This window comes from Semicossyphus pulcher, unplaced genomic scaffold (genome assembly GCF_022749685.1).
Source record: "Semicossyphus pulcher isolate SPU_LCO1_2020_fin unplaced genomic scaffold, fSemPul1.0.p SCAF_7, whole genome shotgun sequence".
NCBI lineage: Eukaryota > Metazoa > Chordata > Actinopteri > Labriformes > Labridae > Semicossyphus > Semicossyphus pulcher.
The window spans coordinates 15,258,186-15,271,508 of record NW_027211748.1 but is presented as its reverse complement, the minus strand read 5'-3'; the positions used below and the strand labels follow the sequence as shown (position 1 = coordinate 15,271,508).

The following is a 13,323-nucleotide window of genomic DNA, read 5'->3' as shown; positions in this document are numbered from 1 at the left end:
CCTGTCAGCACCTGTGTCGCACTTGAAGCTGTTTGTTGGCACTTACTGACTTTGTTCCCTCCTGTCTCGATCGTTGCTTGTGTTGTATTAAATCTCAGATGTCCATTACGTCGCTTTGGACAAAAGCGTCTGCTAAATAAAATTGTAACATGACAGCTTTTCAGCTTGATTTGTTATTTCCAGATAAGTGGCGCAGCTTGTGTTTCACTTGAAGGTTAAACGGTTGTGAAGGAACTTTCCCTTTTTTATCACAACAATGCTCTTTTTCCTTTTCTCTTTTCCTCCACTTTCAGTCTTCCATTTGCCCTATTCCTGATAACTTCCTGCATTCCTTACAACACACACACACACACACACACGCACGCGGACGTGTACACTTTACAGTCATGCCAAAGACATCCTTCCACCCTTTTGATTTTTACTCTTCACCAGAAGTGTCACTCATTCCAACACCCAGCCTTCCCTGAACACACTCCCACTGCTTCTGTAATAAATAACACTGACTAAACATAGTGATATGATGTCATCCCTGCTCTGCGTGACACTGTCATCTAGTTTTTAACAACAGCGTCCTTCATCATTACTTATTTTTGCCTCCAACTGGACCTTCCGTGCAACAAACTTCCTGTGAATGATGTCAGAGGGGTGGAGATGATTCTTTCCTATAGAGGTTGTGTTTGCTCAGTAGACAAAGCTTTAAATGAACAGTTTAGCTTTCTATGACTATTACAAGCTGGATAGAAAACAGAATAATAAATCGTTTAAAAACCAAACTCTCTTTCCAGTATAGATCTTTTGATTGAGCTCTAGAAAGTCTCCACAAACAGGACAGCTATCGTGTTTTTAAGTGTTTTTTTTCTCCCAGAATGTGCCCCCGTGTCTGTCGAGGAAACTCCAAAAGGGCTGAGTCAGAGATCCCATCTCTTCCGGAGGCAGGGCCAGCGATACTCTCCTTTGAAAGGCAACATGGAAAGATCAACGGGCATCTCCTGAGGGAGCTGCTGGGCCTTACTGTGCTGCTGCTGCCCCATGGCCAAACAGCCCTGAGGCCTGGAGTCTGCTGCTGCCGCTGCTGCTGCCGCTGCTGGGTTAGCCTGCACTGTTTACTTTGGGAGGACTTTCAACCCTGTGCAGCTATCAAGATCTCTGCTGTCTCCCTCTTTGTCCGTCTACAACAGCCATATTCCCCTTTTTTCCCTCTACCCAACTGTTGACCATTCATTATGCGCATTATCCCCATGCGCCTGAAAACTGCAATTCATTATCAACGATATCTTTCCTTCACTTTACAGATAATAACTGTGAGCTAGCCGTTAGCATCACTTTCCCTGAATGTGCTCCTCGGGGTGACCCTCAGCTCTTTTCGAACATCTATCCACATGAGAGAGCACGCAGGGAGGATCTCTGCGCCGTTGTGTTTATATGTCCTCCCTCGCAGCTCCATGGATACCAGTCAGACAGTGCCAAGGTAGGACCACCTCATAAATTCACAAACCCATAAATATTTGCTCGTGTTTTGAGTTCAACACTAGTTTGCATTTACATATCTAAAGGTGGGTTTGTAATTTATCTACATTGGGGCTCAAGGACTTAATCCCCGGTGGTCTCGGTGTACAAATTGCACTTTATATAACACGCAGCAGCAAGTGAACAAATGCTAAACAACCTGATTCCAGTTATACCCACACTGAAAAATACACCTTTCTAATGGCCACTGTTCGGCTGAAGCAAAGGGCAGCGGCAGTTTGTTTTTTCTTAGCAACACAAAGAAAAATAAGTCTTCTGGATGTGGCTTTTGTGCCGTGCGGCGCATTCCTCCACACTCAATAAACTCGGCTAAATCAATATGTCAAAGAGCAGACAGATAACGCTAAGCCCAGACATAAATCTTAACCATCTCTAAAATCTTTTCATGTGCTATTACTCACAGGCCATATTCGCTTAAGTACAGTAAACATTGTGACAGGTACTTTGAGCTGCTGGTTCAAGAGGACAGAGGAAAGTGGATCGGGCTTTGAGCCTTCAGGGGGCCGGTAGAAAAAGAAAAACTCTTAAGTAAAAAAGCTGTCAGGAAGAATAAAGGCTCGCTTTAATGAAACATAAGCAGAATGTTGAAGTAAGCCATCCAGAGAAATCTGGAGATCTGCAAGAAGACTGTTCAGTTTAGCTCAGATATCCAAATTATTCTTTCCCATGTAAACCCTTTCATTGCATTAGCAGGTTTTTATTTATTGTCTTCATGTGTTTCCCTCCCGATCATGAACACATCTGAGAAAATGAAGCCTTTTTTTCCAGGGAGAAACGAGGAGTTACAGCACGGCCGTGATTGCTTAACACAAAAGTATGCCTGAGTAATATTCAATTTAAGGGCATGGTTCCTCATGCGGCTTCAGAGCGCTGATTCTTTCTCGTAATATACAGAGTAATGAATTGATTTGCATCACCAGAGGAATTTATTGGACTGAGAATTTCTCATTAAAAACAAAACCAAACAATGCAAAATAAAAAAAAGATGCTAAAATAAACACGATGAGAACAAAATAAATAAGTCCAGTAGAATGAAAGATTTGCCTGTTTTAGATGGAGCACGTTGAGAAACAAAAAAAACTTACGGAAAATAAGAAGGAAAAATCCTCTTTACGCCAAGCTTCAATGTAACTCATCACATTTAATTTAGCTTTAAAACACCGCCATGATTGTTTTACTGCCTCCCACTACATCATCGCTAGAGGAAACAAACCTTAAAATGTTGACATTACATGTCACCCCTGCAGCTGTGAATTAAAAATGAAACCAACATGAGTTTTAATAAAAAAATATTGCATTGATATCTCAACTGTTTGCTTTTATTTTCCTTTTCAGTCATCACACCTCATCATGTAAATCTGTCCTGCCATTACACGTCTCTTAACCCTCCCGGGGATGAGTCAAAGTCATGTCTTTCTTCAGAGCTGAGCTCACTCACCGTGTTAGTCTAATTCTGGCTAAAAAACAAATAATGCAACAGTTTTAGTGTTTTGAAAGGTATGCAGTTTATAGTGAGTCAGGTAGTGCAGCACACTTGTAACGTAAGGTCGGTGGACTCGCTGCTATTCTGGGTGTGCTTTGTTCAAACAAGTTCAAACTGCTTTACGTGGGAGAGAGTTAATGTCGCTGTAGCTTTAAGAAGAGTACCATAATGCTTCAAGAATCAAACGTGTCTGATGTAGTTTTTGATTATGTCTTCAGTAAAAAAATTAAACAAAACCACTAGATGTCTTAGTCTTTTATACCCTGTTTAAACCAAGCTAGTTTCAGTCAAATACAGTAAGAGCTCTCAGTGGAAAACGTGCACATTCAACACTACTGTACTACAAAGATAAACTTATAAAGCAAAACAATTGAAAAGAAGACATCAGAATGGTTTAACTTCTACTCTATATTGATATCTTTATTAACAATCATAGCCATGTTCTCAACAATGGAAGATTTATAAATATTTTTTTTTCTTTTGATTCATAAAAGTTGTCTCGGCACTTGTGGCGTGATTCCAGTTGTGAAGAAAAGATCTAAATGTCCTTAAAGAACACGGCGCTTTGGGAAGCCGCGGGTATCCAAACATCAGCTTTTTCTTCAGAGAGGAAATCCGTTATTTACAAGATGGCTTTATTTATAAGATTTGGTTCTGTGCCATAGATGGGAGAGATACCGAGTGCATGGCAGGTCCAGAAACCATCCGAAGCAGGGCCACCTGATTGATCGTCTTCCCTTTTGTTTTTTTTATGGCAACAACAATCCCCACACCAGCCTGGAGTCCAATCCAAGCTATTCCTCGCTCGGGTCAAGCTCAATCTTCTTCTCCCCACTGTGTCCAAGCTCTTGAATCAGCTGCGAGGAAGGACACAAACATCGCCCTCCTGAATACTTCCACTCTACATAGCTTCCACGCAGAGGGGGCCACTGTTCGCAGTCCTCCCAGAGATTGAGATGTTCAGGCTAAGGCCATGGGGCACCAGGGTTCCCCCCTCACTGAAGCTACATCTGATCCCTGGGACAGAGCCACGCTGGTGTACAGGCCGTCCTGTCCCGCGTACTTCACCGCTGAGCTGGAGCCTGTTCCCTCTCCTGAGCTGGACAGCACAGACGAACTGACCTAAAACATCAGAAGGATCTATTATTAGTCTGATTGTGATTTAAAAGTAGACATTTCTTGTATTAAATAAACACTTTTCTCTATTTAAAGTGGGATTTATATGTGGTTTCTGGACTAAGATACCACTTGTACATCACCACATTCTGAGCAATGTAAAGCTCTGACAGTAATTTAATGGTGACACATTTGTTAGCAGCAGTCATCACCACAGAGCATCAGTCAGCGTGCATGTGATGAGTTTACTGGAACACCTGCTAAAGCAAACGCTGGAATGCTTTCACTGTTCAACCCAGAGGATTCATAAGGGCAGAGTTTGACATAAAACTCAGTCCAAGGATGGTATTTTGAAATTATTGATACCAATAATTGTAGTGCCACATTCTAGTTTACTTGATGCTCTGATGTAAATAAGACATTTTGATTTAATTTCAAAGTCTTACCCCTGACACCTGTCCAGATGGAGAGCTTGTTTTCGAGCAGTCTTCAGAATTAGATGAAGATGTGGATGTGGGAGTCATAGAGACAGAGTTGTTATTTCCTAAAAGCAAAGAAAAACAAATGTTTAGATTCTATTATAAGCAGCATTTTGATGCTAATAAAAACCTGGCTTATGTGCAGTAATTATCAGCGACTCACCAGAGGATCCCTTTGTTTTATTTAAAGTCTTCGGTTTCCTTTTCCTCGTCTGGATTCCCTCTTTCTTCATGGCGAGCGGCCGAGGTACCTGCACGTTTCAGATCATTTTTGTTGACAAATTAATATTTTGATCTTTGAGGCACTAATTAATAAAAGCACGAATTAAATTCGAAAGAAACGTGGAATAAAATCTTGACTTACCCCGTGTAATTTTGTGTAGAGCCCACACGCGTTACACACCGGCTCTCCCTCCGCGTTCCTGCGCCACAAAGTGGTCGTGCTGGTTTGACAGTTGGCGCAGGACAGGCCGATTCTCCTGGATGTCGACTGGGGACAAAAACGTAACATTTAATTCAACTAATACTCAAGTGGGGGAATTAAAAAAAAAGCATAATATTAAGGCGTCTTAAAAGACTTAAAGTCTATGTCTGCCACTTCAAGTAAGGGGGGGGGGGAGCTCACTAAAGTAAAAGCACACTCTACTAATTGAATTAGAGTTCGGCCATTCACACCCTTTTTCCTAACAATAATATGGGTCCTATTATGATCTCCATTTAACTGCCATTTACGCACGGCATTTTACAGGATGTCTGTGCTTGACATCAGATTTCCTTGTTAAAAACGGTGCGTAATGCGCGTAATGGCACCAGGAAAAGATTTGGCCTCATTGTGACATATTGAGCTTAAATTACCAAACAGAGGCTCCGAGCAGGCTGACAGATTAAGTGCCTGATTAATTTACAGAGCAAACATCTCCATGTGTGGGTATTTGAATCCAATTAAATCAGTGTCTTCAAGATCGTTTAAACCGAATTATGGGAAATTTACTTGTAGAACTAATCTTCCAATTTTGCGTTAACATAATGATGTCTTATAATTTAATATGATTGGTTAGCGTGTTAAATGATGGCACTGTTCTCAATATAAAAGCTACAACCCTCAAATAAAATGACAAAAGAATATGTTGTGTAATTTTCACAAAGCTTTCTGCCTATTTTACGTGATCACTCACAGATATAATAAGACCCGAATTATTAAAAACAGAGCTTATTAGAATAAAAGCTTGATGGATCTAATAAAAGTCTCTCTCTTGCACCATGAGTATCGCCGTCGATAACCTCCAGCCATTGTCTGAGATAATTAGGCAGGAAATTGAGCGGTGAAGTGCTCCCCTGGCTGCTTACCGTCCGTTTCTGTGGTTTAATTAATGGCCGGCTCAGCCCATTCATTTTGCTGTAAAGGCCGCAGGCGTTGCAGAGAAAGTGGCCCGTGCCGTCGCGCCTCCACAGCGGCGTGGAGATGGAGCCGCAGTTTACGCACTCTCTGCTCTCCCCCATGTCGTCCAGAATATCTGAAACTAAAACAAAGAGGACTTAAATCAGCATTACGCGCTGATTTTCATCTACAAACCCTTCACATAAAGGACTCATTTTCACAGATGTGTCAGGTGAAGAAAAATAAATCAGATCCACAGATTTCATTTGTTCAAATTATGGTGCAATTTAGAGGATACATGTTGAAATGACTTAAATTTAAATACTTATGAACCTTGCACACTTTTAATATAGTTACTTTTTAAATGTATCTCAATTCTTACGGCTGTATAGTTTTAAATCAGTTGTTGGCATGCGCACACAAATAGGCCTAAAGTAAAAACACGCTAATGACACCAAATTCAGCCCAATTTTAGATTTTAAACTAAATTTGGGTTGGTATTATTTTCTTTTTTTACTTTGATTTAACTTCCCAAGATGGATCATGTTCTGTTACAGAGACGCACTAGACCCTTCAGTAGGCTTTAATAAGGAAATTTATATGGAATTTAATCGTGACACCTCCACCTAATTTAAACTATCCCATCACTTTTCCTTCTCTGCTTTACATTCTTTTTCTTACCTCCGTTAGGCCCTCGGATCAGGGGCGCGCCTCTGCTCTGCAAGGTGTGCAGCATCGTGTTGTCGAAAGGTGCCCCGTTCCAGGGCGAGGGCAGTTGGGAGAGCTGCGGTGCGACGTAAGGAGAGTACGGGCTCGGGTAGGTTCCGCTGAGGGACCGAGAGAGGCCGTACTGGTCCCTGCTGCTCACATTCAGGGTGTTACTGTAGCCGGTGTCCCGGGGCGTCCCGTTGTTCATGGGCGGGCTCGGAGGGTAGTGGAACCGGCTGGAGGCGTGCGGACTCCCGGTGCTGTACGAGGGGCTCTCCGGGGTGGACTGTGACCACACAGAGTGGCTGGAGACAGCGTGGCTGGGCTGCGCGGAGCCGCCGGCCTGCAGGTAGGAGAGGCTGGGTATCATGGATCCCATGCGGGAGCTGGGCACGTACACGGGGGAGTTTGGGTTGGAGTGCATATAACCACCAGAGGAGGAATCGTATCCAGTCTGGCTCTGGGCCGCAGCGATGGCCAGTGTTTGGTACATGTCGCTCGGGTCCACCAGCAGGCTCCCCTTGTGCCCTGCGCCGGTGAGGACTAGTTTGCTGCCTTGGTCTAAATCCGTAAAGAGCGGGATGTCCTCGGCAGCGCTCAGGCTGTTGTTGTGGTGTCCGAAGTGAACGTAGGAGTGTAGAGATCTGCCGTCCGAGCGGCGGTGTCCCAGCGCATCAAGATCGCTCGGAGGAGTCCTCAGCTCGTCCGAGGCGTGGCCGTCCCTCCTGCTGTCACCCGTCAGGTAGGTCTGCTCAGCCGGCGAGCCTGGGCTGCTGGAAACTTCTCGCTTGACCATGGACCAGCTGTTTTCGCCCAGGTCCATCCAGGAGCACTTTCCATACACCGTAGGGGTTAATAAAAGATTGTCAGGGAGTAGTCAGCCCTGTAACAAATCGAGTTTTGAACCGTTAGGAGAGCAGGAAGAAGACACATTTTACGCAAGGTTTTACGCATGAGTTCCCGTAAACATCTGGGTAGAAACACTTTCTGGAGAAACGCAGATCCACCTTGGTTTCATCTTTAAAAGAGCAGTCTACATTTCCACAATAAAAGCCCCACAAACTTTGACTCTAACTTCTAAATCCTCTGCACGTTCACGGACCCTCATCTATAACTGCTTTAAAACACTACCAGTCCACAGTGGCTGCCATACTCCCATCAAGCGCTCTTAAAAGGCACTGGGTCCGTCCATGTCAAATCTCTGTCCTCCCACACACACAAGTAAACACACACACATAAGAGATAGGAAACAAAACGCAATATGTCTTCACAGCAAAAGAGATAACCGTTTGATAAGACCCCAAAACAGATAAGAGCGGAGAGGAAGGCTGGAGCGATAAAACAAAACCCCGAAATGATAAGTTCGGTCCTGTTCCAGATGTTTCAAGCAGCTGGATGAGGTTGAAGAGGCTAAAAACGGTTAAAATAGCAGACGAAAGACCATTTCTACAACATACCTGCTAGTTGTGTGCCATAGGTCGCACGCAAAGTTCCTAATAGTGGCTCGCGCTGCTTCTCCTGGCTGTACTGGGAAACGTTAGTGCGCTCTGACGACGTTTATGAGAGGAGGCGCCTCTGGGTGCTGCGGCTGCAGGAGACGGACCAATCATGAGGAGTGTGAGCCGCTGGAAGCACGATGGGGGTGCCAGCCTGAGGACTCCTCCAATCAATCACAGAAAGAGAGAGAGAGACTTGATCATGTCTGCAGGTTCTAATAATTTGCAAATGCAATCATGTCTCAGAGTTTTGAACAATAGTTTGTTTTGGACAGACAGACACGGAGCTCCACCTCCTTCCTTGTAATACCTGCTCAATAATAAAGTAACGTTTGACACTGAAAAAAAAATGTATTTGATTATCTAACTGTATTTTTTATGTTGTTGTTTTGCTCTTAAAGTAGTTTAGAATAATCTTCTGCTGCTGTTTACCATTCCTACATTTACTTTACTTGAGAGCTTACTTTTTATTTTACTTTGTCCTTCTAATTCACGACATTTCAGGGGCAAATATTGTAGTTTTTGCTGCAGTTTTTTTCTTGATGATGGTTGCTCATAAATGATACCAAATTAATTTCTGTTGGAACAAATGATAGCTCCAGGCGAAACAAATAAAACAACAAAAAGCTACTTCCACATTAATGGAATATTAACAAATTATCTATAATATTATATATAACCATATAACAATCAATGCATAATGAGTTGATACGATAATTACATTTATCGGATAATACTGCCCCACTTTTATTTTGAAATACACAACCTATAATATAATATTACCACATAAAAATCAAAGGCCCAGTTTGTGTGCATAATACTTTTACTATCGATATGATAATTACATTTATCAGATAATAATGCCCTACTTTTATTTTGAAATTTAGAGCCCGGTTTTTTTTTGTAATGTATTACGTTCACTTTGTTAATCTACTACATTAATCAAAAAGATCTGAATACGTCCTCCACCACTGGCTCAATTTCAGACATACAGTATATTAAATTATTTTGATTGATTACTGCAGACTAAACAATTCATAATTAACACCCACTTTAAAGTGCAATAATGATCTCAGAGTAGAGCCGTTTGATAATGTTAATCTAATAATATATATTTTCTCAATGGGAATTGTCAAACAAAAATAAATGTAGGAGTATTAATGTTATATTCTTTATGTCTGCTCCTATTTCAAAGTAAAAGTCTTGACTCAAGCTAGTGTCTTCCTCTTTGTTTATTCTCCATACTCACCGCGGTGATCAATAAATCTCCTCCTAATTAGTTTATTTAAGTGAGACGCTTTCATTCAGGAATAAATGGTTCAGCTTTGTACGAGCACAAACTCTCAGCACGTCTCTGCTGTCGCCGTGAACAGCTTCGCTTTGAACCCGATGATTCGTTCAGCCTCAATATACAAAGAGAGTGAGTGAAGTGATCAAAAGTCGCGAGGTGCCAATTGAATCATTCACTCATTTACAGCGCGTCTCCTCGTGCGTGGACAGAGCTAACAAACAGTTCATCACACTCTGCAGCGTTCAGCTGCTGTTTGTGTCTGTTTACTTTTGTCTGTATGGAGAATGTTCAGCACTAAACACACTGTAACATTTACTACAAGTACTATCACTACTTCTACTACTACAAGGCTAATTCTGCTACTACTAGCCTACTACTGCAAGCTACTAGAACGCAGAGTGAAATAGAGACTGGAAGGAGTGCTCCAACATTTATTATTGATATCAGTACAACTTACATCGTTACTACTGTTACTACTACTGCCACTGCCACTGTAGTAGGAGTATGCTGCAGCAACAAGGCCTAGTACCACAGTCTGCACTGTCACTCAAAGATTAACCTTTTTACCAGTAGCCTAATATTGCCAATATATTGCTAATATATATTGTAACTGTTACTACTACCACCATTACCATTACTTCAACGCAGACTGAACATTTCTGGGCTTGTTGACCCTAATTAAATAAAATGCACTATAGGCTATTAGGCCTACTACAAGACTATAATAACCTGTAGGCCTAATGGAAGCAGCAGAATTAGACTCACACCTTACTAATATATTAATAATATATTATGTTCCAAAATTTGTCCTTGTTTTACAACCACTACTTTTTCTACTAAAGCTGCTACTAGCTACATCTGCTCACATCATAATTAGGCTATTAGCCTACTTTTTATACCATTAAATGTATTACTACTGCTTCTTTTTTCACTAATGGTACTACCACTTGCCTACTATTAAAGTATTTCTGCTATCATTATTATTACTTTAATCGAGCTACTATTAAAACTGCTACTTAATAGGCGACCGCTGCTGCCATGCAGCTAACAAAATATTATTATGCTATTAGCAATTAGCCTACTTTTTAATTCCTGTTTTTTGGCATATGTGGAACTATGTCCATACACTTTATAGAGGGAATAAAAATAAAGATATTTCCGAGATAATTCTACCAGAGCTCATAGACTAAAGTTAGGCCGAGTGCTTTTATCATCCCTGCTGCAGCTAAAACGTAACATGGCTACAGTACAGTAAGCTAATTCAAAGTGTTGTAATTCTGCTGTTCTTAATGCGTGTGTTGCCTCTGTGTGTGTGTGTTTGTGTGCTGGTGGTTGAAACATTAGAAGACCCTGTAATTGAGCTTCAATTACTCTACATTATATTACAATTACAACACATATGAGTTAAGATTCGCAGACAAATATTTTTAAGCATTCAAACGCATGTTTGGCTAGCCTGTTGGTGTCATTGCTCCCGCTCGCGCTCAGAAACACGCTCATACGTGTCTGAACATCTGACATCTGTAACCGTTGAGGTTTTGGAGATGTGACTTTATCAGAGGGAGTAACCAAACTATTCCGCTACTGTCTCCCATCCCACCGTCTCTCTGAGCAGTTGTCAGGGAGGTGCGAGAACACAAAATCCTGTTGTTTTTTCTTCTCTTTTCTTTTCTCCCCCCCTCTCTTTCTTCCTCGCGGGCTGCGGAGCCTGGAGGTTGATGAATGAGGTGTTTTCGCAGTGATGTCAAAGTGTGCAGCTCTGACACGCGGAGCCTGAGAGGAGAAGTGGCAGGACGCCGCCCTGTCTCCACAGTTATCCACACACGGTCAAACACTGCGGGTCTGCGTGGACGTCAGCCACGGCGAACAGACACAGGCCTGTAATCTGATTATCTTTACCATACATTACGCTGGAAAACGCCGTTTTAAATATGTATAGGTTATAATTATAGGCTAACAGGGCTACAGTTACTGCTGCCAATATTATTAATAATAGAAATATTCCGACGAAATATTCGATCACATTACACGATCGATTAATAAAGGAAATTTAACTCTACAGTAAATAAGAGCTTTAAAGCAATACAAAAGTAATAGAATTAAAAGTCTAATAAAACGAATGTATGCTATTTATAACAGCCTAACAACAACAACAACAACAACAATAATGATAATAGATAATATAATTGCTGTTGTGATTAATAACAATAACAACGACAACAACAATAATGATAATTCAATTACAATAAACAATAAACCAATATAAATATCAATAATAATAATAATAATAATAATAATAATAATAATAATAATAGGCTAATAATTATATTTAATTTAAATTTCAAATCCTCTTTTTCTTGTTTTATGTTGTTGTTGTTGTTGTTGTTGTTGTTGTTGTTGTTGTTGTGTTTTTACCCAGAGCACCATGGCCTCAGTAGTTTTATCAGAACAGTGTTTGTTTCTTTCAGGAGGTGCTCGCTAATAGCCGACCCTCTCCAGGTGTCAGAGCCTTATGTACCGACCTGATAATGATTATCTCCAACACTCCAGCACTTGTTATAACCTGCTGCTGATTAGCCAATACTGCTGCGATATGCACGATGTAATGCAGATAACAGGGAGCAGGAATAACGCTGAGTTGAGAGATTTTCACTGAAAAACAAGGATCGTTATCATAATATTGCTCAGTCTGAATTATTGTCAATGATGGTGAGTCTGACGTGGTAATTACTAATTTCAAAAACAGGCCTGGAAAAAAGAAACAATGCAGTTTGATTTACTTTGTTCCAGGTTGGTAAAAGACATTGTTGACATGAGCACGCCCTGTGTAACAAGAACAAGTCTCTGATGTCTCGATTATGATCAATGAGAAACGACTGTTGAAGTGAATCATGCAGGAAATAAACGCAATTCATCATTTTTATCACCACTCAGCTGTGTTGGCGGATTCTCTTTCATCCTTGTATTAAAGACGATGCGGGGTTGAATGTAGAGCCATACAAACTGTAATAGGCTCTTAACTAATTAATCAATTAGGCCTAATGTTGTGGAAATATTTTTAATTTGAAAGGGGATCATTTGAATAGTAAGCTACGTGTAATTTCGGATATTCTATCAAAAATAAAATTCCCTTTCCGGCCGATTAATCGCTGCACGAAATTGATCACGTGTTCTGTCAGCTGATAATTCAACACCTCTAATTATCATGATTTTTTAATTGCATAAATATTTTCATACAGGCTGCTTCAAATTGTATTTAAAAGATATAAACACATCAGATCATAACTGATGTTTTATGCTGATATTTTAACCAAAAATATGGAGGCCTGTTTTTTTATTTTATAAACTTAAATTTAGGTTTATTAGGTGCGTTAAAAAAAACATTGATTCCCTAAAATATTATAAACTAATAGTATTTTTTGCTATATAGTTGGCATCATATTCAGTATTAAATAAAAACATTTTGAGATTTTAGTGGCTGACTCAAGATTCTGTATATTCAAGTGATTATGTATTTTTTTAATCTAAATTTTGCAATAAAATATCCCCTCATAAATAAATATATGAACAGATCATCCATCTACATTGGTGGACACAAAGAAACATGGGGATTGGGTTGTAAATATAATGTTCCTCTTAAACAAAACATTTTTTAAAACTCAAAAGTCTTTTAAAATAAATATATGATGATCAATCATTAATTATTATTTTATATAAATCATATCCAACATAACATCTAGAGCCATAAGCAGCCCCATCTTAAAAAGCAGCAGATTTCAACTGCACATTTGATGGTTTGTTTGTTCAGCTCAAATAAAACTGTTTAACCCTTATTCTGAAACTGA

General features: G+C 40.4%; 1 protein-coding gene across 1 annotated transcript; it reads right to left on the bottom strand.

Moving 5' to 3' along the window:
* Positions 1-2,538: 2,538 nt before the first annotated feature.
* Positions 2,539-8,219, bottom strand: gata6 (GATA binding protein 6). Its single transcript, XM_069684696.1, has 7 exons — positions 8,149-8,219; positions 6,665-7,574; positions 5,953-6,125; positions 4,970-5,095; positions 4,769-4,856; positions 4,573-4,670; positions 2,539-4,132 (listed from the first exon to the last, which is right to left on the bottom strand). Exons 2-7 carry the CDS (start codon positions 7,512-7,514, stop codon positions 3,971-3,973), a joined length of 1,497 nt encoding a protein of 498 aa, XP_069540797.1. The 5' UTR covers positions 7,515-7,574; positions 8,149-8,219; the 3' UTR covers positions 2,539-3,970.
* Between the last annotated feature and the right edge of the window lie 5,104 nt (positions 8,220-13,323).

What these genes read in the sequence shown, in the direction of transcription:
- gata6 (XM_069684696.1), bottom strand. Translation starts at nt 7,514, where the DNA reads ATGGACCTGGGCGAAAACAGCTGGTCCATGGTCAAGCGAGAAGTTTCC. An exon ending in GATCCGAGGGCCTAACGGAG is followed by an intron (nt 6,126 to 6,664) that starts GTAAGAAAAAGA and finishes TCTTTGTTTTAG; the next exon opens with TTTCAGATATTCTGGACGAC. An exon ending in CATCTGGACAGGTGTCAGGG is followed by an intron (nt 4,133 to 4,572) that starts GTAAGACTTTGA and finishes CTGATGTTTTAG; the next exon opens with GTCAGTTCGTCTGTGCTGTC.